Source organism: Myodes glareolus, chromosome 3, assembly GCF_982192425.1.
Source record: "Myodes glareolus chromosome 3, mMyoGla1.1, whole genome shotgun sequence".
NCBI classification, from domain to species: domain Eukaryota; kingdom Metazoa; phylum Chordata; class Mammalia; order Rodentia; family Cricetidae; genus Myodes; species Myodes glareolus.
The window spans coordinates 80,232,019-80,255,328 of NC_142028.1; the positions used below are offsets into that span (position 1 = coordinate 80,232,019).

General features: G+C 44.6%; 1 protein-coding gene across 2 annotated transcripts in view; it reads right to left on the reverse strand.

Moving 5' to 3' along the window:
* The window catches only part of LOC125412531 (BEN domain-containing protein 5), a 1,187,626-nt gene that overhangs the window by 79,030 nt on the left and 1,085,286 nt on the right, over positions 1-23,310 (reverse strand). For both annotated transcript variants that reach the window (XM_048453388.3, XM_048453389.3), the window contains exon 9: positions 7,966-8,077. In XM_048453388.3, coding sequence (XP_048309345.2) covers positions 7,966-8,077 — 112 coding nt within the window. The remainder of the gene's footprint in view (positions 1-7,965; positions 8,078-23,310) is intronic.

The window sequence follows — 23,310 nt, forward strand, 5'->3', positions numbered from 1 at the left end:
CTACAAGTAGGGGTCAGAATGGGATCACCCCAATCCCTAAGGAAGGTTTGTCCCCATCTCCGACCAGGCACTAAGCAGTCTGGCAGCTGTGAACAGACAGGTGTCCCAGGAGGAAGTGCTCTCTCAGGGCCTCCTTGCCTGCTGACCCAGAACCCCTTGCTCACCTTCACAACAGTTCATGTGAACCACAGACTTTGTCTTTCTGTTCTGAGTGATGAAGCAGAGGTTGCCACCCTGTTTGCATTCAGATCCTTGGTGTAATCATGTACACCCTTACGCTGGCCTAGGCATCGGTTTTTGTTTACTATGCATATTTTTAATACATGCTTTCCATTTTATGTATATTGGAAATATGTATCCATTTCCCCACAAGTTTCTTTGTGCTATCTGTACCTATTTTTGTGTACTTCATGGACGGGTGTGAATGGGTGACGGTTCCATGTTTTCTATTTGACCATGTCACCAACTTCTCTGTTTGTCAAGGAAATGTGTTATAATTTATTTATTTATTTGACAGAAAGAGAACAGCTTATCTGGAAGACTCCAGGAGGCGCAGGATGGAGGAGGAGCCAACCGGCCCTGTGCTGCTCTATTTTCAAAGCTTCCTCACGTTGTTATGGCAGTTAATTTTCCTTAAATGATTTAAGGAAATGGATCTGTGTAAAGAGCTGCAGCCAAGTTGTTATAGCAACGCCAGCAGTGGCTGAGGGGGGCTTTTCTTTTCCAGGAAAAGGAAAAATCACCTTGGAGTGTAGAAACCACTGGGAACAAAATCAGCCTTTAGGTTTGAAGTGGCTTTGGAACAAAGGAGAGGGCTGAAGGTAACCCGTTCCTCTCCCTCAGCCTGATCTTGGAGTGATCGGTACCTTCCTTGGCTCCCCGAGAGAGCAGATCTGGGTGTCACCCACACTATTGCAACAGCGCTTCGCTGGGCTGTCTTCTTCCTTCGTGGCCTGGGTGCCTTTGATCCACTCTGCTTACTGCAGCCTCAGTAGTTTTCTGAAACACCTATCCTTTATTCATGGGTTCATTCATCATTCAACGGCATATTCTCTGCACTATCAGGCTCTGTGCTAGGTCCTAGGGGCACAGGGAAATGAACAGAACAGGCCTGGCCCTGAACAGCATGTCAGGGGATGCTGGCCTTTATGTGGGAGGTAACAGGGAGTCTTTCAAGGGTACTGAAGCAAGGGAGGGAGGCCTAGTTGAGTTTAACTTTTAGAATGAGATATTATCATTCCTTAAATGAGGAACTGAATGGCTGGGAATACTGCTTCCTGATCTCTCTCCTGTTTCATCAGTTTTTTGGCTCTCCCTTGATGGCTCTACTTCTCAGGACGGAGAGGGGGCATATGCTGGAATATTCCTGACAAGTTGTGTTTTATCCCATTGCTTTTAACTATGTTTCTTTTTAAACAGCTGCGATATTTAATTCAAGTAAAAATCTATGTTTAAAAGACTGTCTGATGGATGTTTCAATTTTAATTCTTTAGCTTGATGTGCAAACTCACACATGAGTTTCCGCAGACTGCCCCTCACCTGCCCTTGTACAGAAGCCCATGATAAATCCTACAGTCTAGCTCCAACAACCAGGTCTCCTAGACCCATTCTATTGCCTGCTCTCCTGGAATGCCTGCTCTTCTTTTCCTGTAATCTCTCTCCTCTCCAAATTCACAGCCACCTCATGAAGTACTACATACTCTTAAAGCTCTAGTCTACATGTGGATTCCTTAAACTTTCCTTGGAGCACCTCCAGGCCCACTTGGAGCAGAATCCTCTGCCTCAGGTTTCTAAAGCACTGTGGTTTGTTTCTTATAACATGTTCTTAGTACCTTGGTCTAAGGCCAGTTAGTTCCTCAGGCCTTTCTGGCCTGGGGCTCCCCCTGCAACTCACCCCAGAGGTTACACAGGGATCTTGCTTATGCCAACACTGAGAAATATATACTGTATTTTTAGAGGAAATGATGCCTTTTGAAAATGTAGCTTCACTAAATAAAGATGGTACTCAGGATGTACCTCACAGGTAGATAGTAAATGTTAGTGGAACTTCAGGGAATGGTCCTTGGAAGTTTACCTACAGACCAGCTTACATCTGGTCTTAAGGTCATCTGTGTGTAGCTATCAGAGGAAGGCTTTGTGTGAGAGTGGCTATGACTCTATGGCTAATTGTATGATACAGTCATTTTCATGTTCTGAAGTGTGCTATGATAAAGTAAAACTCCCCTGATGAGGGGGCGAGCTCTTGTCAAAATGCGGCTCATTTCCAGTGTTACTTATTATGGAAGGGGACAAAGCTCACAGACTTAAAACCAAAACGAAAGAAACGACCTAAATTGGTTCCTTTGGTCTTCATCCCACTGAAGATAACAGAATACCTACGAGATGCCCCTGAACAAGTTAGATCAGTTGGTGGGGACCAGTTGGGGACTGGTGAGACGAGGAACCTAGAGTCAAGGAGAGTCTTTGATGGTCAGAGGCAATGAATCCCAGTGGTGGTTATGTAAGATGGAGTAGGCACAGAGTCTAAGGGTGGAGTGAGTCACCGAAGCCTGTGTATTCTCGGAAAGGTGCTGGGTGACATCATCTCTGCTTCTGTCCCCAGGGGGTTGAGATGATCTCAGCAGTTTGCAGGTGAACTCAGGAGAGGGTCTCCATCACCAGATCAGCTTCTCAATCAGAGAGCACAGTAAAGGTGCTAGAGGGGTAACTTTGAGAGAGAAGGGTTTGCGTACCAGCGTTCCTCTTCTTCAGAGAAAGCTAACACCAAGGAGCAGGGGAGCTAGGCTTAGTCTGTCACTTGCTCAACATTTATGCTGAGCACCTGCTCACTCACAGTCAGAGCTCTGCTGAGCACCAGGGACTCTGAAAAATTAGCCAGACTCTGCCCTCAGGGAACAATCTATCACAGCTGGTAAACAAGAGTCACCCTGTGCAGAGGGAGCTATCTGGGAAGCGGAACGAGAAACACTTTGTGTCTCAGCTCAGTGCAGTCCTCTGGGTTAAACACACCTTTTTCAAGAGCATAATTTAATATCAAACGTCCTCATTGGAGTGAAGGGTTTAGGGAGCCTGGGGCGAGGAAAGCAGCCTTTGAAGCAAGTGCCACCACTAACACGAGGCCAGTAGGCTGTCATTGTCCACTGAGAAGGACATGGAATAGCTCCTTCCAGTGACTTAAGGTGCAGATTGCACATTTTATTCCTACTTAATGTAAAAAAGATCACATCTAATGTCCTGTGTCACCTGTTATCGCTCATGTCTCTTAACTCTCCTGGAATTCTCAGGAAGAGTAGCATATCCAGAGTGGCCCAAGCTAAACCACGGGCATCCCGCAAACTCCTTCCTCTCCCATTGACCACAATCAGCAGTCCTCATGTTTTCCACCTTAATAGCTCTCATCTATCCCTCCTATCTTCCCTCCTTCTGACAGCGGCAGGCTAACGGGGCATTCTCCCAACCCCTAGGCTGGACACCTCAAAAGACATCCTCATCAGAGAGGTTCTTCTAAAACACAAACTGGGTTCTGCCACTCACCTGCTTAAACCCCATGAAAATCAAGCCCACATTGGTCCCTACATCATGTTACAGCTGTCCCTTTGTCCTTCTGCCTGTCCCCAGTTCAGTCTACTGAGTCTGCCTCCCAATCCAGGCAGATGCAGGCACTGCCATTTTCCACCAAGGAAGATCTCGTTTCCCCGGGTGTCTTTCCTGCATCAGCCCAGGGTTGACTCCCAGGCTAGGCTCTCAGCCCCTCTGTCTCACTCCATAAAATGTACTCAGAATGACAGTCTGTGCAGCTGTCTCCAGGGGCTGCACTGGGGCATCTGCCCCAGCAGTGACGTCAGACAAAGGACAGCCATCGTCACAGCAGTGGAGTGGGAATGGTACTCGGATCTCAGGGGGTTCTGCTGGTTCTCTGTACAGAGGTCATGGGAACGGACCCGGGGTGGCTTGGATCCAAGTCTGGCTGGGTAGAGTACATATACCTATGGGTCCCATCTCTCGGGTGGTTGGGATGGGAGGATTTTAAGTTTGAGATCAACCTGAACTACATAGCAAGACTGTGCCAGAAGAGGAAGGAAGGAAGGAAGGGAGGGAGGGAGGGAGGGAGGGAGGGAGGGAGGGAGGGAGGGAGGGAAGAAGGAAGGAGGGAGGGAGGGAGGGAGAGACAGAAGGGGAGGGAAGAATATGGGAGAGGAAAGGAGAAAAGAAGAAAACAGGAGCTTTCTGACAGTTTGTATAGTTCAGCAGCTTGGAACCAAGCAATTGTATGTATGTATACAGAGTAGAAATACATTTCATGGTATCAGGGCATATAACTCTGAGTTCTGCAATGTTTGCAACTGGACACAAAGATGTCTGTAGATTTCATTCAAACTGTGAATCTGAATCTGCCACATGTCAGGGCTGTACAAGGTGCCACACCAGTACTGTATTAGGTACTTTTGTTAGTCTTTTAACAAGACAGAAGGCATAATTTGTCATCCAAATCAGGGTTTTATATATATACACGCACACACACACACACATATGTGTATGTGTATATATATATGTATATATGTGTATATATATACATGTGTGTATATAAACATATATATGTGTATATATATATATACATATTTCTTGTTTGTTTTGTTTTGTTTTTTGAAATAGGGTTTCTCTGTAGCTTTGGAAACTGTCCTGGTTCTTATAGACCAGGCTGGCCTCAAACTCACAGAGATCCTCCTGTCTCTGCCTCCTGAATGCTGGAATTAAAGGCCTGCACCACTACCACCTGGCTTCTAAATCAGGATGTTTTAAGGAGTACCCTCTAGAACAACAGGTGCAAGCTTAAAACTGCCCCAGCAAGACCAAGGCTTAGTACCATTCTGCTTCTCCTCCACTTGGTTAGTGCTTTGCTGTTGGTGTTAAAGAACTCCCACACGTTTGAGATATGTACTTCCAGTAGTTACTTTTTTAATGTCTACTTCCCTAGAACATTGCAAAATTTCGAGTTCTACAATGCCTAGAACATAGAAATGTGGTGTGTAAATATTTGTGGAAAGACGGAAGAAAAGAACAGAGTCAAAGAGCAAGGCTCAGATGTCCTCCCAGCCTAAATGGATATCCTGCCCGGCACTTTCTGAGCCCCTGAGCACAGAATAGCTAGGCTGTTCCCACATTTCAGACTCAATGGGGGCTTTGAGAGAATAAATGTGTGCTATCAAAAGCTGTGGGGATAAAGAAAACAAAGAGGAAAGAGGTTGGGGATCCTAGTTGGAGTCAGCTTGACTCCTTATAAAGACTTGGTTTGGGGCAGAAAGGTGTGGACTTCTGGGAAGAAATTAGTTTATACTGTTGTCTTAGCAGCCAAGCATGCTTACTGACAGTCGAACAGCCAAGGATAAGTCAATATGTGTCATCAGAACTGCCCTAATATCTCCACAGTTCAGTTTTGCCTAAGTTAATGTTTTGAAACACAAATGAATATCTAGTGAGCAGGTTGATACCTTCTGATTGATGATGGCTCTGACAAGCTCAAGTCTCTTCCTCTTCGGCCATTGAGTTGCTTTCCTTGGGTCTCTGTGGTGGTTGAAATGATTCATATGTTTAAATGCTTAGGGAGTAACACTATTTGAAAGGATTAGGAGGTGTGGCCTTGTTAGAGGAAGTGTTTTACTGGGGTAGACTTTGAGGTTTCAGAAGCACAAGCCAACCCCAGTGACTCTCTCTTCCTGTTGCCTAAAGTTCCAAATATGGAAGTCTCAGCTACTTCTGCAGCACCATGTCTGCCCGTGTGTCACCACGCTTCCTGCCTTGATGAAAATGGACAAAATCTCTGAAACTGTAGATGAAAACCAATTAAATGTCTTTTAAAGAATTTCCATGGTCATAGTATCTCTTCACAGCAATAGGGCATTGACTAAGCTAGTCCCTCTCTCACCCACTTCCTCCCGACCAGCTCTATTCTTTGCATTCATCTTTGTTTAGCGATCCCACTTCGTCGCATATTCTGACCAAGAATCTTGTCTTTCATGCCTTATTATGCCATCCTTTCTATGAATGACAATTTTGCATCTACCAACAATATTGTACTTGGCACAGTAGAGTGTGTCATGTTCAACCCAATCTAGTCCAACAAGCAGCTGTCAAGTGTCTTTTACTAGCCAGATCAGGAAAATTAACAGTCCAGCCATTCTACCTGAGAAGGACGCAGCAGCAAGAGAAGGTGTGACACCCTACTAGGAAGACAAGAACCAATAGAAAAACAAGAAAGACCTGGGGGCAGGGGGAGAACTCTTCAGACTACAGGTGCTTCCTGAGAAAATACGATACAGCTCTACTCTATTAAAGGTGCAGCAACAGGACAGCCTGGAGCAATACATGTGTTGGATGCACACAGTCAACTTCCACCTGTGCCAAGAGAAGGAAGTCTCATACTACAGCTGCGGTGACGAAAGCCCTGACAAAAAGGGGTCTATGAAAGAACCCAGGAAAGAAGAATTCACACTGATAATCAAGAAATGGTGGCTTCTGAGCCAGTGAGATGGCTCAGTGGGTAAAAGCACTTGTTTCCAAGCCTGATGACCTGAATTGGATTATCTAACACCCAAATAGTGGAAGGAGAGAATGGGCTACCACATGCCCTCTGATCCCCATATGAATGCTGTGGAAAATGTATGTACATACATACACACACACACACACACACACACACACACACACACACACACACAGAGCAAACCAATTTTTAAATAAAATGACAGTTTCAAAAATCAAGGTCACTGGTCTTTGCTCTAATGCATGCATCTGTCTTCCAGCACAGTTTTATGTTGCTCTCTAATTAGTTCCATTGTTATTGGCACCTTCAGCAGAGTAAGCAGAACAGGTCACGCCCGTGCACCTCTGAAATACCCCAACTGTGGAAATCTGCCTTAGCGACCACCATCTGTCACTTGATATGCACTTAAGAGGCCATCAAAATTACTACCATCCCAGCTGGGAAGGACTTGTGTGCAATTTTACTAGGATGTCATTCAAACAGCTGAGTCCCCTCTATGCAGCATTTTTGACAGTGTGCTTTCACTTCACCTTGAATACTTCCAGGAAGGGAAAGCTCCCAGGTCACACACTCCATCCCGAGGCAGCTGCAACTTGCTGCAAAGTTCTACTCCCTGTGACCTACCTCTGCCCACTCATGCCGTCACTCCTAAGCACGAAGGTCTGCTGTGCCCCCCTGCTGATAGCTCTTCAGAAAGAAGGACCCTCATCTGTCTCCTTCTCCTCACCACAAATCCCCGTCGTCTCCACTGATGTCTACTGCAACAACTTGCTCCCCCGAGCAAACATAGTGCAGGTCTGTATGGTTCCCTTCTTTCTTCCAGAGTGTTAGGCCCTCTTCTCCACAACCAGAGCCCCAAAGCCAACCACATGGGCCCCAAGACTATGCCATCTTTACACACTCTTGTTTCTTGGGTCACCTCATTGCCCAGAGATGTACATGTCCTCCAAACTAAGCCAACTCCAGTCTTTCTGGAACTGGAAAATGAGAGCAAGTCAAGGTAGAAAAAGTGGGAGACACCAGATGGGACACATGGCATCCATGTTCCTTACGTGTGGAGTAGGCCAACCTACACTCTTCAAGTATATTATACACTGCTGCTATCCCATGAGATTCTCCATCTTTTCTTATACTAAATCAAGTTGTCTCTTTGGCTTACCATCAAGGAGCCTTGACAAATGTACTGCAATGTATTTCCTTCTATTAAACTACCACAACTGAACCAATCTTTATAAGAGGTGGGGAAAAGAAAGGGCTGGAAGAAGACACTGGGTCTATAAAATTCAGACACATGCGTGGTTAATATCTTCCTGATTTTGCTCAGGTAACCCCAATTTAAATCTGCCTGAGGTTTTCCCCATACAACTCTCCATTCCCAGGTCCAGCCATCAGCCAGAAGTTGTCCAGCGCATCCTGCTACTCACTGGATCGTTGTACATCTTGATGATGAGTTGCTTCACTCCATGAAGGGTGGGATGCGCCCATGGAGAGGGATCCAGCCAGTGACGATTCAGATCAAAGCCCATCAGGGAGCATCTAGGCAAAGTCCAAACTGAGAGTCAGTATGGATGAGATAGCCAATGCAATTAGAAGGGAGAAAGTCACTTATCGTTATTTAGATGGAGTTCTAAGCAGTTCACTAGGATTTATTAATCTAGTGTTATCGATATTTTAAGATCACTATTATTATGATTCCAAACTGAGAAAAGAAGACATTGAATTACAGAGAGGTTCAAAACTACTCCCGTGACTCCATCCCGCTTTGGTACTACATCAGAACACAGAGTGCAGGTGAAAGACATGTTCAGGCCACAACCACTGATGACCCTGAGTGTCCCTATTCTTCCTTTGTGTTGCATGCCTATTGCTAACCTATTGTCTCCAAAACATGCACACATTTTTTTCATCACTTCTACTGATGCCACTTGAGCTTGGCGGTATTCTTGTTTCCATCCTTGTCTCCTTTCACTCCAATGTTTCACACAATGGCCAAGGTAATATATGACTTAATACGTAAGTCATATCCTCCTCTGCTGCCACGGCTCTCTGTTACCTTGAGTATAAAAGCCCCCATCTTTACAACTGGCTATGAGGCCCCACATCTATGTCATTAGCCTTCTAAGACTCCACTGCTTCCACCATCCCACTCGCTCGTTTTGTAGCAGCTTCCGTCCCTTTCATGTTCTTCCAACGCAGCAAGCATTTCCTTCCTAAAGGACAATGCCAAGTTCTTCTTCTGCCCAGATCCTTCTTCTCTTAGGTACCCGAGTGACTCACTCTCCTGCTTATTTCAGTCCTTGTTCCAGTGTCCCCTGGAAAACGGTGCCTACCTAGACCACCTTCTCTACACCCTCCATTAGTCATGCCACCGGGGCAAGTGCTTTTGTTCTCTGCCTCACCCTTCTCTTGTTCCTCCATATTTGTTCGAAGTTCTGTTTGGACTTGAGTGAGTAGGGGTACTTTCTCCAGGCACTCCATGTCTTCATACAGCACACACCCTCTCCAAGATAAGCTGGGCTACAGAAAAACTTCCAAAATCATTGTGCTTGCTCACACTTCAAATAAGCTTTGTGTCACTGTTCAGTCCATTGTCTTGGTCCCAGAATGAGTCTCCCCACAGAGCTGACTATCTTGTTTCCTAGTTCAATAGGTACCTATGGCCCAATACTTAGAGAATAAAACATTTATCTTTGTGGATTCTTATTCATGTTCAGTGGGATGTTAGTCATATCCCTGTCACCAATCTCTGCCCTAGAATGTTCATCCTTTTCTTCCCTAGTCTTCTGCCCCTTTAGTTTAACATAGCAGCTCCAACCTATGCCCCCTCTCTATTCACATAATCAGTACTATTTTACCCTCCCTCCGGTTATAAAATTTACATTCCTACCTATCACCCTACTTGGAGAAAAAGAAGACTCCATTGGAAACCTTCCCCTTCTTGAAGATAATTGAGAAGGAGATGGGAAGGGAGACAAACAATAATGGCGTCTTTCTATCCTTTAAGATAAGCACAGAGGGAATATAACTTTGTCATGCTCGCACTAGGAGAGACACAGGGAGAAAGACCTCAAAAAGAAGAAGCCACGTGAGCTGGACTTTGTTGAAGGAGTGAACATTTTTCTCAATGTTGAGGACAAAAGGAAATGAATAAGCCAAAAAGGGAGTAAAAACCTCCTGGTATCTGAGAGAATCGAGGGCAGTTTGCTTTGACAGGCTCATACAGCGTGTGGTAAAGGGGCATTGATGGGGAACCCGTAGAGGAAGGTGGGGTGAAATGGAAAGTCATTGGACACCTGGTAAGCATTTTGATTATATTTTGTCTCCCATTGCTGTATTTAGATCAACCAAGTGTTTATGTTGACCTCTGTGATTACGAAGCGAGGAAGAGACAACCTTAAAGCTATTGATATCATCCCCATCACCAAGGGACAATGTGATATCAGCTCATGTCCTGAGAGCCCAGTACTTCACCAAGTACTACCGTTCTATCTGAACTGATCCTAACAGCAGTCCTATGAGAAACTATTCCCTATTAACTAACCATAAAGTCACTCTTAAGAACAAATAGTCTTTAATGTGGAAAGCAGGAAAAACAAAATCGCCCTTCTGTCTTGAGGTATTGACAGGCCTGACCTGGGAGGGTCTTGTGTGGGTAGTCACAGCTGCTCTATCATAATGGGATTAGCAATACTGTACTAGAGGACATCCTTCTACAACAGTTTTCTGTTGTCTCCCCAGACTTTTCCCTCCGCAGAGCCATGAGCCAAGCAGATGTGGATTCTTAATAGTTACCCAGCTTTAGGTGTGCTGCTACAGCAACAGAAAATAGACAAAGATACTACTCTTCAGAGCCATTCTGTTAATTCTTTAGTTTTCAAGTTCAACTCCAGCTTCTGTGTGGTGCTATAAGCCCCTCACTATACATACTTTTTCTGCTTACGCAGTTGGATAAAGTCCTTACTGCTTTGCCTGAATATATCCCTAACCATCTGGCCCTTTGGCGAATTTAGTGAAAACTCTAGGAAGATCCTACATTATCTGCTTCCTGGTGTCCAGTCACCAAGCAGATGGATCACCCGAGTCATGTGTACACCAAGCCCGTACTGAACACCTAACAGTTTAGAAAGGAACATGACCTTAGTAACAGTACTTAACTGGAACCCACTACTCTTCAGTGCTGTCTAGTTATGTGCCTGCTCCCTGTTGCCAACAGTGTCACACCCAGGCGGTCAGCTTGCTCTAGGACCTGGAACCCGTGACCCCTGGTTTATCTCCCAGTGATTTCTCACATCAGCCCTTAGCCCTGGCCCAGGGTCCGCACGGAACTCTGAGCCTCTATAGTGGAAACTGGGAGCTCTGGGACTCATAACTGGGTTTACATTTTGGCTGTCAGCCTTATCAGTCATGACCTTTGCAAAATTTCTTCTTTAAACACCTCTTTGAGCGTCTCTTTTACCACATGTATAGTGAGGATAACAGCCCTGACCTCCTGGATTGTGTGTATGAACTACTGTGTGTAAAGTCCCAAGTAGAACCCTCAGAACAGAGCGAACTTGAAGAAATGATGGCCAGGGTTGACAGTGGCCATGGTGATAATTGTAGCATCATTGAAATGAGCTAAACTTAAATGTCACCTCCTTCAGGAGGTATGGAAGAGATTTACACTTCCTATGTGTGAAGGGGTAGCTGCTTTTCCTTTGCCCCTGCAGCCACATTGCTTTCCCGGCAGAACGACATCACACGATACAGTGTTGACTCTATTCTATTAGATCACAAATTGCTTGTGTTTTTGCACCTGACAACGAGCCTGCATTGTGGTAAACACTGAAGAAATAATATATTAATATAATAGTTAATAATATATTATTAATTATTATTATTATTATTGAATAGACATTTCTAATCTTGTATTGTATGCCTCTTAGGAATCCAGTCAATGTATGTGGGCTCTGTTTCCCAAGAAATAGTACTAAGAGCAGCAGAAGGCAGCTACTCCACTAAGGCCACACACCAATGCTCTGCAGGGCCTAGAGTGGAGTCCCGGTCCTGAGCCCCGTGGTTCTCCCTTTCAGTTGTTCTGCTTCCAGAATGTCTCTCTGATTCAAAAAAGTTAAATTCAAAACTGAATAAAGGGGCTGGAGAGATTGCTCCAGGGACTCCACCACCCTCTTCTGATGTCAGTGAAAACCTACACACATGTGTACATGTGTCCATACACAAACACATACACATAAATTAAAACAAGAAACAAATCATTAGACAGAAAGCCTGAAAGAGGAACATTAGAGTTGGGAGATGTTGACAGATTCACTCCCTGATGGAGGCTGTGAAAGAAAGAGTCACTGGTGGCTTAAAGGCAACTTCAGGATCCTAGTGGCCCTCAAGGATCCTAGTGCGCCTTAGAAGTCAGGGCATGTGATCCTAGTGGCCCCAGGAACCCTCTTAGGGAGTTGAGAAGCTCCTGCATGGGTGCTTCTTGAACTGACTTTTGAAGAATTCTTTGAGTGACAATCTGTCTACATTTTGGTAAAGATGCATGAGACCCAACTAGGCAACAGGGTACCAGACCCACCTCTACTGTCTCTATTACCTATGTAAAGTCACTTCCTCCCTCTGAGCTCTGTGTTCTTTGTAAACTAAACATGTTATATTTCACTCATGGATGTCTCTTTTATAACATGATTCTAAAGTGTTAATAACTGAGCTTTAGCCCCAGAGTCAGGGACGTTGAAGAAAGTAATTATTTCCAGGAAAGTTTATTCAAATTAGATGATTTCTATTGTTGGAATCAGGTTGGTATCATCTGGTTCTTTTATTTTCATTTATTTGTTTCAATGTAGATTTCTTTTTAAAATTTATTTTGTGTGTGTGTATAAAGTACGTGTATTAGAGCATGAATGTGGAAGTCAGAGGGCAACTTTGAGGAGTTAGTTTTCTCTTTCCACCTTTACATGTGTTCTGGGGGTTGAACTGAAGTTGTCAGGCTTCTATACACCTTTATGCTCTGAGATATCTTGCTCGCTGACACAATTTTTAAAATCTTGCAGATGGTTACCACCATCTTAACATTAGGTGTATGAATTTTTCAAGATTGGAGACTTTTGTGGGACTCAAAAATGTGAGTCAGAGCACAGGATAGTATTGCAGGTAGCAAGTGTGCCCGTGCAAAGCTAGGAAGTATGTCATTGCTAACTGGCTCCTGGTATGTTCTGCTGGTATGAGCTGGCTATAAGAACTGGGCAGCTAAGGATGGTGGTGCAGACTCTTTTCTGGGCCAGGAAACCAGTGCCTGAAGATAGGGCACGGGAGAAGATGACTTCTCGACTCCTCATTCCTCCAAGTGCCAGTTTAGAGTCATGGGATGAAAATCTGGGTCTCTCTGATATTCTGCTATGCTTTGTTTTTAACATTAACTTCCTTCATGGGTTCAAAATTAAGACCTATGTTCTGATATAGAGGCTATTTCTGGTACTGCTGGAATAAAATAGAAACGAAAATATATGGAGGTCAGTGACTACATGCTACATCATTTCTTCCTGCTGAGTTAGAAGCACTATTGAGTATCTCTTTGTTTTTCTTTCCAAACTGTGAGCTGTATAAGAACAGGGACAATGTCAAAGTCCTTGAAACAACTTCACTTCCCAATCCAACATAATCTACTATATTTAAATGTCAAGAAGTTTCAATATATGTATTAAATGAAAGAAAAGATTCATAAGTGCATAAACCAATGCTCTGCAGGTCTATAAACAGGTCTAGAAAATGATTTACATGTAGTTATAAGCAATATAACAATGCTTCAGTCAGTGATGGACCTTGTGATAAATCTATAGATTCTACCACCAGGTATTTCACAGTCGCCTTTGTTTGTACACTCGAGAATTCTTGTACCCTGGCAAATCACCTAGCAACACACTTGTCAGTCCAGATCCTTCTTGTGAGGTGATAAATTGACCATAGTTTGAAAATACACCTATCTGTTAAATAGTGAACATACCCTCAGAGATCAAGGAAGGAGGGACTGATCCTTGTTTATAAACAAGGAAATAAAATCCAAGAAGGGTTTGATCTTGAGAAGGTCACTTGATGACTACAATATAGAGCAGGTCTTATTGCTGCCGCAAGGATCCACAGCCAGGCCTCAAGGTCCCACTGTCTATGTGACACCGCATCATAGTGAAAGGGACGCTATGCTTCACATCTATCTCTTCCTGTCCTGCTCACCTTCTTCCTTGTCCAGTGGTAGAAACATGCTACTTCCAAAGATTGTTATGCAAGTGGCAAATAAACAGTTTCATCTTGGGAAGGGCACTGTCCCTTGTTGTGGAATATTACTTAAACTATTTAAAGATGTGTTGTATTTGCTTATGTATCAGAATATTTGTTTAAGTATGTAAAGATGGGTTACATTTGTTTATGTTGTATTTGTCTAATGATGTAAAGATGTGTTGCTTTGCCTGCCTATGACACCTGATTGATCTAATAAAATGCTGAATGGCCAATAACTAGGCAAGGTGGATCTGGTGGGCAGAGAGATCAAATAGGAGGAGAAATCTAAGGAGGAATCTAGGTGAGAGGAAGAGAGGGGGGGAGAACAAGGGAGAAAGTGGGAGATGCCAGGGCCAGGCAGGCAGGCAGCCACCAACCAATCAGACAGACACAAAAAGCAGGAAAGTAGAATATTTGGAAGGAAATAAAGGTAAAAGGACCAGAGGCAAAGCATAGATGGAGAGAAACAGGTTAAAGTAAGTTATAAGAGCTAGTGGGACAAGCATAAGAAAAATCCAAGCATTCATAACTAATAGTAAGATTCTATGTCATTATTTGGGAGCTAATTGGTGACCCAAGAGAAAGCCAGATACAGTACTTCCTCCTTGTTATAATGATGGCAGCTAGAGTGAGAGCAATGATTTGAATTCCCCTCTGTATGATTTCCATTTCATTTCTTCTAAGGCAGTGAAAACGTCAGTGTAGCAGCTCCAGATCAGTATCATTATACTGGCTGCATACTCATGGAAGCCTTGACATTGACAAGCAGAGATGTATGGGGCATGCATGCAATTGCCCCTAAACACAGCACTTTTTCAGCATTACCAATGAGTTGGATTGGATTAAGTATATTTGCACCAAAAGCAAAATAAATATTGCTTTATTTAATGCCACAAAAGGTTGGGATTCAATTGCCCTTGGCCTGAGGCACCTTCTAGCTCTATTGATTGGTCAGTGTCAGAATGCCAGACAATCTGTCATCAGCAGCCCCTGCAAAGTGCTTAGTAAGTGGGCTGTGCTCTGCTGTGCTACAGATAAATGCAGTGTCCTTTATGCCAAATAAGAATAGTCATAACCTATTCACTCATCATCACACCAGGGTATTACAGTGTTTTCCTCCCATCTCTTCATAGATCACCATATCAGGAGACATTGTGATCAGGGTGGTTGTGCTGGATATGTCAACTTGACACATTATAAAGACATCTGAGAGACGGGAACCTCATTTTAAAAATGCCTCCAGAAGATCAGGCTGTAGGCAAGCCTGTGGGGCATTTTCTTAATTAATGATTAATGGAGGAGGACCCAGACCATGTGGGTGGTACCAGCCCTGGACTGATGGTCCGGGGCTCTATAAGAAAGCAGGCAAAGCAAGCAATGGGAAGCAAGCCAGTAAGCAGCCTTCCTCTAAGACCTCTGCATCAGCTCCTACCTCCAGTTTGTGCCCTGTTTGAGTTTCTGTCCTGACTTCTTTTGATGATTAACAGTGTTATTGAAATGTAAGTTTGGCAAACCTTTTCCTCTTCAACTTGCTTTTTTTGGTCACGGTTTTTCAATGCAGCCCTAGAAACCTGAACTAAGACAATGGTGAAGACAGAGGAAGATGGATAAGAACATAGCTTTCAAAATTAGAAAGATGAAGGTTTGAGTTCTAGGCCTTTCACTAAGAAGCTTTGTGACTGCACAAATTCATGTGTTTGCTAAAAACACCTTCCAAAGCTAGAAGAGCTAGTGGATGTACTTCTCTCCCACTGAGCCCTCTGTGCTGGCAGGGTCTCTGGTGTAGGAGGTTCTTCTCTATTTGTGTTGCTTTCATTGGTTGAATAAAGAAGCTGCCTTGCCCTTTTGATAGGGCAGCCCTTAAGTGGGGTGGAATAGACGAAACAAAATTCTGGAAGGAAGAAAACAGAGTCAGAGAGAGTGGCCAGAGTCAGACATGTTAAATCTTTCCCGGTAAGCCACGACTGACCTCGTGGTGCTATACAAATTACTATATATTGGTTAAAACAAGATGTGAGAGTTAGCCAAAAAGAGCAAGATATAATGGGCCAGGCAGTGTTTAAATAAATACAATTTCCGTGTGGTTATATCAGGGGTTAAGATAGCTGGGTGGCGCGACGCGGCCCACTCCTCCTCCGTACTACAGAGTGGCACCCTACAATAGGTCTCCACACAACTGATGCTCAGATAAACACATAAATAGATGCTCAGATGGCTAAGGGGTTTGTCCATGGTGACAAGTGACAGAGGTTGGACTTGAACCAAGCCCACCAACTTCAAGTCTAAGTTCTCAGGCTTCATTTGACTCTTCTGAATTAATCTTAGGACTCAGGAAAGATCATAAAACACTGTCATTTGGGTTAGAGGATGATGGTCCCTAACAATCCTATTTTAAATGTATTTTTAAAAATTCTTTGTGGTTTTCATACACCATATTTTGCTCATCTTCACTCTACTTCTCTTCCTAGCTTCTCCCAGTCCACCCCTGCCTGTCCCTTCAACATTATTTCCTCTTTATTTTTTATTCCCTAACCACCTTGTTTTTAAGTGGGGAAACTGAGTTTTAAATAAGAGACTAAAAATGTGAAGGTGTCTGTATATGAATTAGTGAAAGGTGTTCCCTTCAAGGCTGACAAGGTATAAACTGAAGTCACTTCTAGGTGGGACACTCTAGTAAGACCCTGAGCTGGAAGTAGAGTTTCAGTCTCATGGACAGAAACCTTTGTGCGGTGTACAAGATATATAGTCCTCACTCTCCACTGGCTCGCAGCGAAACCAGAACTCTGGTTTTTTGCCTGAATTGAAGCAAGGCCTTCATTCCTTAACAGTGATCTTTTTATCAAAGTGATTTGGGAGAATGGGCTGCCCAGATCTGGAAAAGGAATCCTCACCTACCCCAGGCTTTAAGGGACTCTTTCTCCTACCACTTATTTCTAGCAGAAAAAGAAAAGCTTTGCTGGAAGCCATTGCAGAATGCTATCCTCCAAGAATAACAGCATTTATTATCTTCATCAGAGTGGTTGCGACTGCTTGCAAGTTGCAGTCACACCTGTTGGTGTTCCCTCATAGAAAGAGGTCATTAGAGCCTCACCTGAGAATTCAGCCACTCCTTCCCGAACAGCTCTGGCAGTTATATGTAGTCCTGCTCCTACTGCATGTGATCTCCTGGTCTCAGGAGGTGTTGAGTACAGAGTGTGGAAGGTTATCCAAATAAAGGATTCTATCTACACGACTATAGGGAAGTCATTATCCATGATTAGGTGAAACTTCTTGGTGGTTTTGCTGTTTGAATTGCCAAGCCCAACCTTGATGTAATTGTTATATCGATTGGTCCTTGATGCCTAATTGGTCGAATGGACTCTTTACATCTCCTCAGGAAAAGCTCGTGCAAGACCATGACTCCTCTCTCCCGTGTACAGCTTGGCTTCAGGGGTCTCTTCTCCCTCTGTCTAGTCTCCTGCTTGGAAGTGGAACATACTAGGCTCTAGAAGCTTCCCAGCATTACAACTTAACACACCCCAGATCTAGGCACCACCTAGAAGAACTCAAAATTCAATGAAATCCTATCTGTACACTCAGAGAAAGGGTGGGTGGGACCAAGAATAAAGAAGGGATTTGCCAAGGTCATGGCTGCGAAATAGTAGGATTGAAGGTTCATTTCAGAACCAAGGGGGATATTTTTTCTCTCCATAACAACATTGATAAATGGTTTACTCTTTTTTGAAAAGCCCAAAGGGCACAATTGTTTTTTAGGGAAGCTCACTGGCCTCGAAGCTAGGAATTGACTATTGCAACTTCTTAGGTGGGAGGGGGCAGAAGAGAGACAGTGAGGGAGAAGTCCTTCGTATCCTTCCCGTGTGGGAGCTGGCAGGTCCCTCACTTGTTCTAAGGACCCCAAATCCAAATATGGACATAGGAGCCATGCTGGTAAAAAAAAAATATGCTTACCTGTTTTGGAATTTTATGACTTCTCTGGGCAGAAAAGTGAGGATTTTCCATTCTCAGAGTGTTGCTGTGAAGACCAAATGGTATTGTCTGTGCGAGATGCTGAGGGCACTGCCTAGTTTGAGGTATGTGTTACACGCCTGCTAGCAGTGTTCATGGCCCGATGTTTAGGGTCCTCCACAGCCTGGTCCTCACTTCTTATTTCATACCATCAATTTGTACACCGTGCAAGGTAAGCATGGTTAAGGCTTATAAGCTAACTGCAGAAAGAAGGTCCACCATAAAATGGCTCATAAAATTCCCACTAAGTCTCGTGGCTTAGTAAGCCTGGGCTGCTCCTGAGCCTCCACTGTCCTCTTAGTTGGTGCTTGGGCATGGTGCATGAGCTGCCCAGTGTATGGAGGCCACCGCCTTGGAATGTGTACAGTTTATACTTCATTCTCCAAGGATCTCTATTTGCTTAAGGCTCAAGAAGCAGGGATCAGGGTTGTGGGCCCCTAGGAAGCACCCTGAGTTTAGTTCCTTGATCTCTAGCAAACACCAAGGGACATGAGCAGGAGACTTAACTTCTGTGTGTGTCAGCTTCCTTCTCTGCCATGTGACAAGGGCATGAGGGTCTACCTTCTTGGTTTAAGGTAGTTCTTGGGTGGTATACTCCCCACACACCCTTGCTACTCCTTCCTATGGGTGGGGATAGAATTTTCTGACTGACCAACTCAAGGAACTGAGCCTGTTGGCCCTAGACTACTCAGGAATGTGTTGAGTTTTTTTTTTATGCCTCATGTTTATTTTGTTTTGTGTAGTTCTAGGTACATAATCCAGGCATGGTAGGCAAGTATTCCATCACGGAGCTCTACCCTTTGGTTTCAGCACGCTGGTTTATGGAAGTCTGGGGATATGAATATGGAGCTCTGCAGGAAAGCTCCATACTGGTCTGCTCTTGGTCACACGGTGTGCTCTCTGGAAGCTGCTCACTCTATTCTCTTTTTGTGGCCGATGGGATGTTGAATTGGGGGGTAAATCAAACAGAAGTCAATTTGGGCCACAGATGCAGACCATGCCTTTCAACCCCTGTCTTCATCAACAATAGAGCTAATGTTTTCACCTCTGCCTTTCTGATTACTGAATCCCTTACACATCAAGCCATAAGATGAGACCAAGAGCGAGAGTGTGTCAACTATCATCCTGTGAACTTCAGTGGATTGATACACTCGTGACACTGCCAACAGTGTCTGGCAGCTTTGTATTGTATCAACACGGGTCACTATTATTCCTTCAGAATACGTCACCATTTTCTTCCTCTGGCCAACTTTGACTCATTGTTCAAGACTCATCTCATGCAGGACGTCCTGCAGGACATCTTCCCTGACTGCCCCATCCCTGCATTCCCAAAGGAGATAGGAAGTTTTCCTCTGTGACCTCTGAGTTCAGAATAGGGCCAAGCCTACATCATATCCCTGCTGCATGGTATCAAGTACGTACTTGGTGAAGGAAAGAAGGAAGAAAGACAGGAAGGAAGGAAGGAAGGAAGGAAGGAAGGAAGGAAGGAAGGAAGGAGGTAGAATAAGAGAGAGGGGTGAGAAAGAGGGAGGGAATAAAAGGATAGAGGAGTGAGAAAAAGGGAGGGAAGGGGAAGGGAGAGTAGATTCAAGGGAAGGAGGAAGGCAGAGGGAAAATTGAAGCAGAGGAAAGACAAGTAGTGGGAAGGCTTCTTCAGCAGAAACAGAGTGCCAGCAAAGGGCAGATCTCAGCCAGAATAGGCAACTGTATGCTCTCAGGGAAAGTGCAGAAGGAAAAGAAGATGCAGGGCAGATAAGGTTGCTGGTGGGTGATAAGCATGGGAAGATGCTCAGGTGCCTTCTGATGATGGGTGGGCACCGCAATAAGAGAGAACCAGTGCCGGGTGAGCATCGGTTGAGGAACTAAGACCAGAAGTGACGGTGTTCTAATTCTAGTCCACTGTTTTGCTCCTCTAGAATCCCAAGCCACCAATTCTTGGTATCTACTGCCCCAGAGACCTGTCTTTACTCTAGAATCAATTATTGAAACCAACTTGTTATCAACCCAACTTTGAAATGTGATTCGGCTGCTTGCAGGACAGAAACGGGAGCTGCCTCCACAGACATTTAGCCATCTGGCCTTTCCCGAGCAACCTGGCTGGGAGGCTCATTTGAATAATTGGTTTTGGCGGTGTGCATTTGTGGGTTAGACACCCGATTACACCAAGGGCCCAAGTGTCCTTTCTGCCTCCATAAAAATATCACTCAGTTTATATAAAGTAGGAGAGTCTCTAGGAGGTAAGGGTCTGTCTGGTCTTGGCTGTTGCTCTGGCTGTCTCTGAAGCATGTGGCTCTTATGACCTTCAAGGAGTTACTTGTGTCCTTTATGGCCTGATTTCCTTGCCTAAGGAAGGAGCTTAACTCCTGCCTTGCCTCTGCCACAGGCTTCTCAAAGGGCTCTACAAAAAGATGGGGGGATTACAACTCAGCCAAATAAGTGCATGAGGATGGATTTAGGTAAAGATTAAGGTGAAGGAGAGTCCAATGTCAAGGGCATATGGGCTGTGTCACAAGTGTGGTCCCCAGAACGAAGTTTGAGATGAACCCTTTCCAACCTTATCTTGCTAGTTAGGTCAGTACGTTAGAGGGAGTTTGCTGCGCCCCAGTTTCCTTATCTGTCAAGAGTAAATGATGGTGCAATTGTGCTAATGGTTAAGTGAAACAATAAATGCAAAATCCTTGGAATAGTGCCAGGTCCAGAAGAAGCAATACGTATTAACTATCATCATCATCATCATTATCACCATCATCATCATCATTATCATTCAGTCCTGGACACCATGCCTCAAAGACAGGCAATGACAACCCTCTGGAGTATGTTTGGAGGACAGTAGGAAGGACAGGGTATGAGGCTACATATGACAAGTTGAAAGGCTCTGAGTGCTTCAACTTGCAGAGCGGGAGCTAGCATCGATGGGAAAGGGGGAAGAGCAAAGACATATAATCTTCCAACAATTGAATGACTGCTGGGCAGATACTAATCTGGACCAGAGTGAGCCTTCAGAAGGCAGAGACAGTGAGAGCTTGAACAATGTCTTAACTGGGATCTGCTGTAAAGAGACACCATGACCACAGCACCTCTTACAAAGGAAAAACATTAAATTGGGGTGGCTTACATTTTCAGAGGTTCAGTCCATTATTATCATGGTGCAACATGGTGGTACACAAGCAGGGATGGTGCTGGAAACGGAGCTAAAAGTCCTACATCTTGACCTGCAGGTGACAGGAAGTGGCCTGTCTCCTGGGCATGGCTTATGCATATATGTGACCTCAAAGCCCACCTCCACAGTGACACGTTTTCTCCAACAAGACCACACCTCCAAATAGTGTCACTGCCTTTAGGGGCCATTTTCTTTTAAACCACCACAAACAGAAAGTCCTTTCTAACAGGCAGAGGGAGCATGGGTGTCAGCCCCAACCAGAAGGAGGTTCTCTAGCTTCAAGAAACAGTCCACCACAAGGTCAAAAATAAAGGACTGTTCTCCTTGGAACACTGATATACAAAAGTGACCTTTTGTGCCAGGGACCCTAGGACTGATTCTGGACTACCCCTGGGCCTCCTTGCCCTTCTCTGTTTAAAACAGGGATGTTACACCACCTCCCTCACAGGGCTGAGATTAGAACTGAAGGATGCACAGTAAGTAGATGCTTTTCCTCTTCTCACACAAACACCGGGGTTCTTGTTGGTGACGGCTGAGTCTGGTTAGTGCCTTCTGCTTTCTCAAGTACCCGCACAGGGCATTAACACCCAGCAAGTCCTTAACAAACCTAGCTGAAATTAGATTTATTGCAATGAAGCATCTTTGCTACAATAGGATTACCAGCGCCGAGAGACACAGTGACCCCAGACCCCTGCTGCTCCTGTAGCTTCTGCCTCTACCTCAGAGTCTGCAGTGCTGGGTCATAAAGCAGAATCGGTTCTGCACCACCCGGAGAGGTCTGTTCTGCCTGACCTCCACACTCCTAAGAAGCACTGAGGTCTTCAGAAGATGAGCAATTTCACAGCATCCTGCTATCTTTTGGGTAACTGCGTATTTTATGATGACTAATAGGCAATTACTATGGTAATATTGCAATTCAGCATGTGTGAGGTTTGGGAAATGAGAAATTATGGGTAACTACTTTGGACTCATTTCTATGGTAACAAAAAGTAATTGTCATTAAATACCAGTTATACTGAGGCTGTACCTGGTAATTATAGATTTTTATGCCCAGAAACATAAATAAAACCAATAAATTTATTCCAAGGTCTATGACTGTTTACTTGTACGTGGCTCTATGGAATACACAATGACAAACACCTAATTAAGAAATGCAAACCCAACACAGAATTTCATATTGTCATATGGAGATGGAAGGCCTGTTTTTCATAGGCAAGCCATTACCAATGCTCGGGAAATACAGTGGGGCGCAGGGGCGGGTAGGGCTGCCTTCTCTGCAGAGGAAACAACAGGAATGGTGGTGGTGGCAACGAGACCGTGCCAGTCCCTCAGCCTGCATGCAAAGCCTTGTGTTCTGCAACTCATTGGGAATTGCTCACTGATTCTCAACAGATCTGCCTATCATCCCCACCTTGATGGCCTGACAGCTAGGCTTGCAGCTTCTTGGCTCTGTGATGCTGGAAGTTGCAATACCTATCCATCAAGATGTGAGTTGCCGGATACCCTTGGAACGGTTTGCAAACAACCACGCTGCAAAATCAGTAGTCAGGCTATCCTTTTTCTTTTCTTTTTTTAAAAGTACAATATATCATACATTTTACCATATTAACCGCCGAAAGTGTGTGGCTCAATGGCATTAAACAGTGGTAATGTGTTGCCATGGGCACCAACCCTGAAACCTAGGCCTGTTCGCCCACTAGACAGTGATCCTCTTCTGCCCTTCCCAAAGCTCCACAACCATCCTGCTGCTTCCTCTTTGTGATTTCAGTGACTACTTGAAGTTCCCCATGTAAACAGAATCCGACAGTTCTTGTCTTCTTGGAGCTGGTTTATTTCACTTGGCGGCACTGTTCTCCAGCCTCATTCATGGTGGAACCATGCTTCTCCTGACAGAGGTTCCCCCTGGAGCATCCACTGGATGATGAAAGTTGCCTTTTCCTACATCTAATTCCTCCAAGAAGTCTGGAGGAAAATTGAGGCTTGGAGTGAAATTTGTGCTGTACCACGACAACCAGCCCTGCAGGCTAAGGGAGGAAACTGGTAAGAGTTAGAGGCCAGAGACCCAGGATGTAAGCCCCGGAGCCTTGCCCATGGCTCTTCACCTTCTTAGAACGTTTCCCATCTTCTCTAACAGATATAATAAAAGCTGCCTTTCCTTTCTTAACCCACTGTACTAATCAAACACAGTATTTAGGCGCTTTTAAAAGCATTGGGCTCTACAGGATGGCAAAATGGTGCCCGGGAATCCAGAGTGTCACATTCTAGCAGCCGCTTATCCTGTGAAACTGGGAGCATATTCATGTTGTGACAGTATGTGATTAAACAGTTGGGCTGG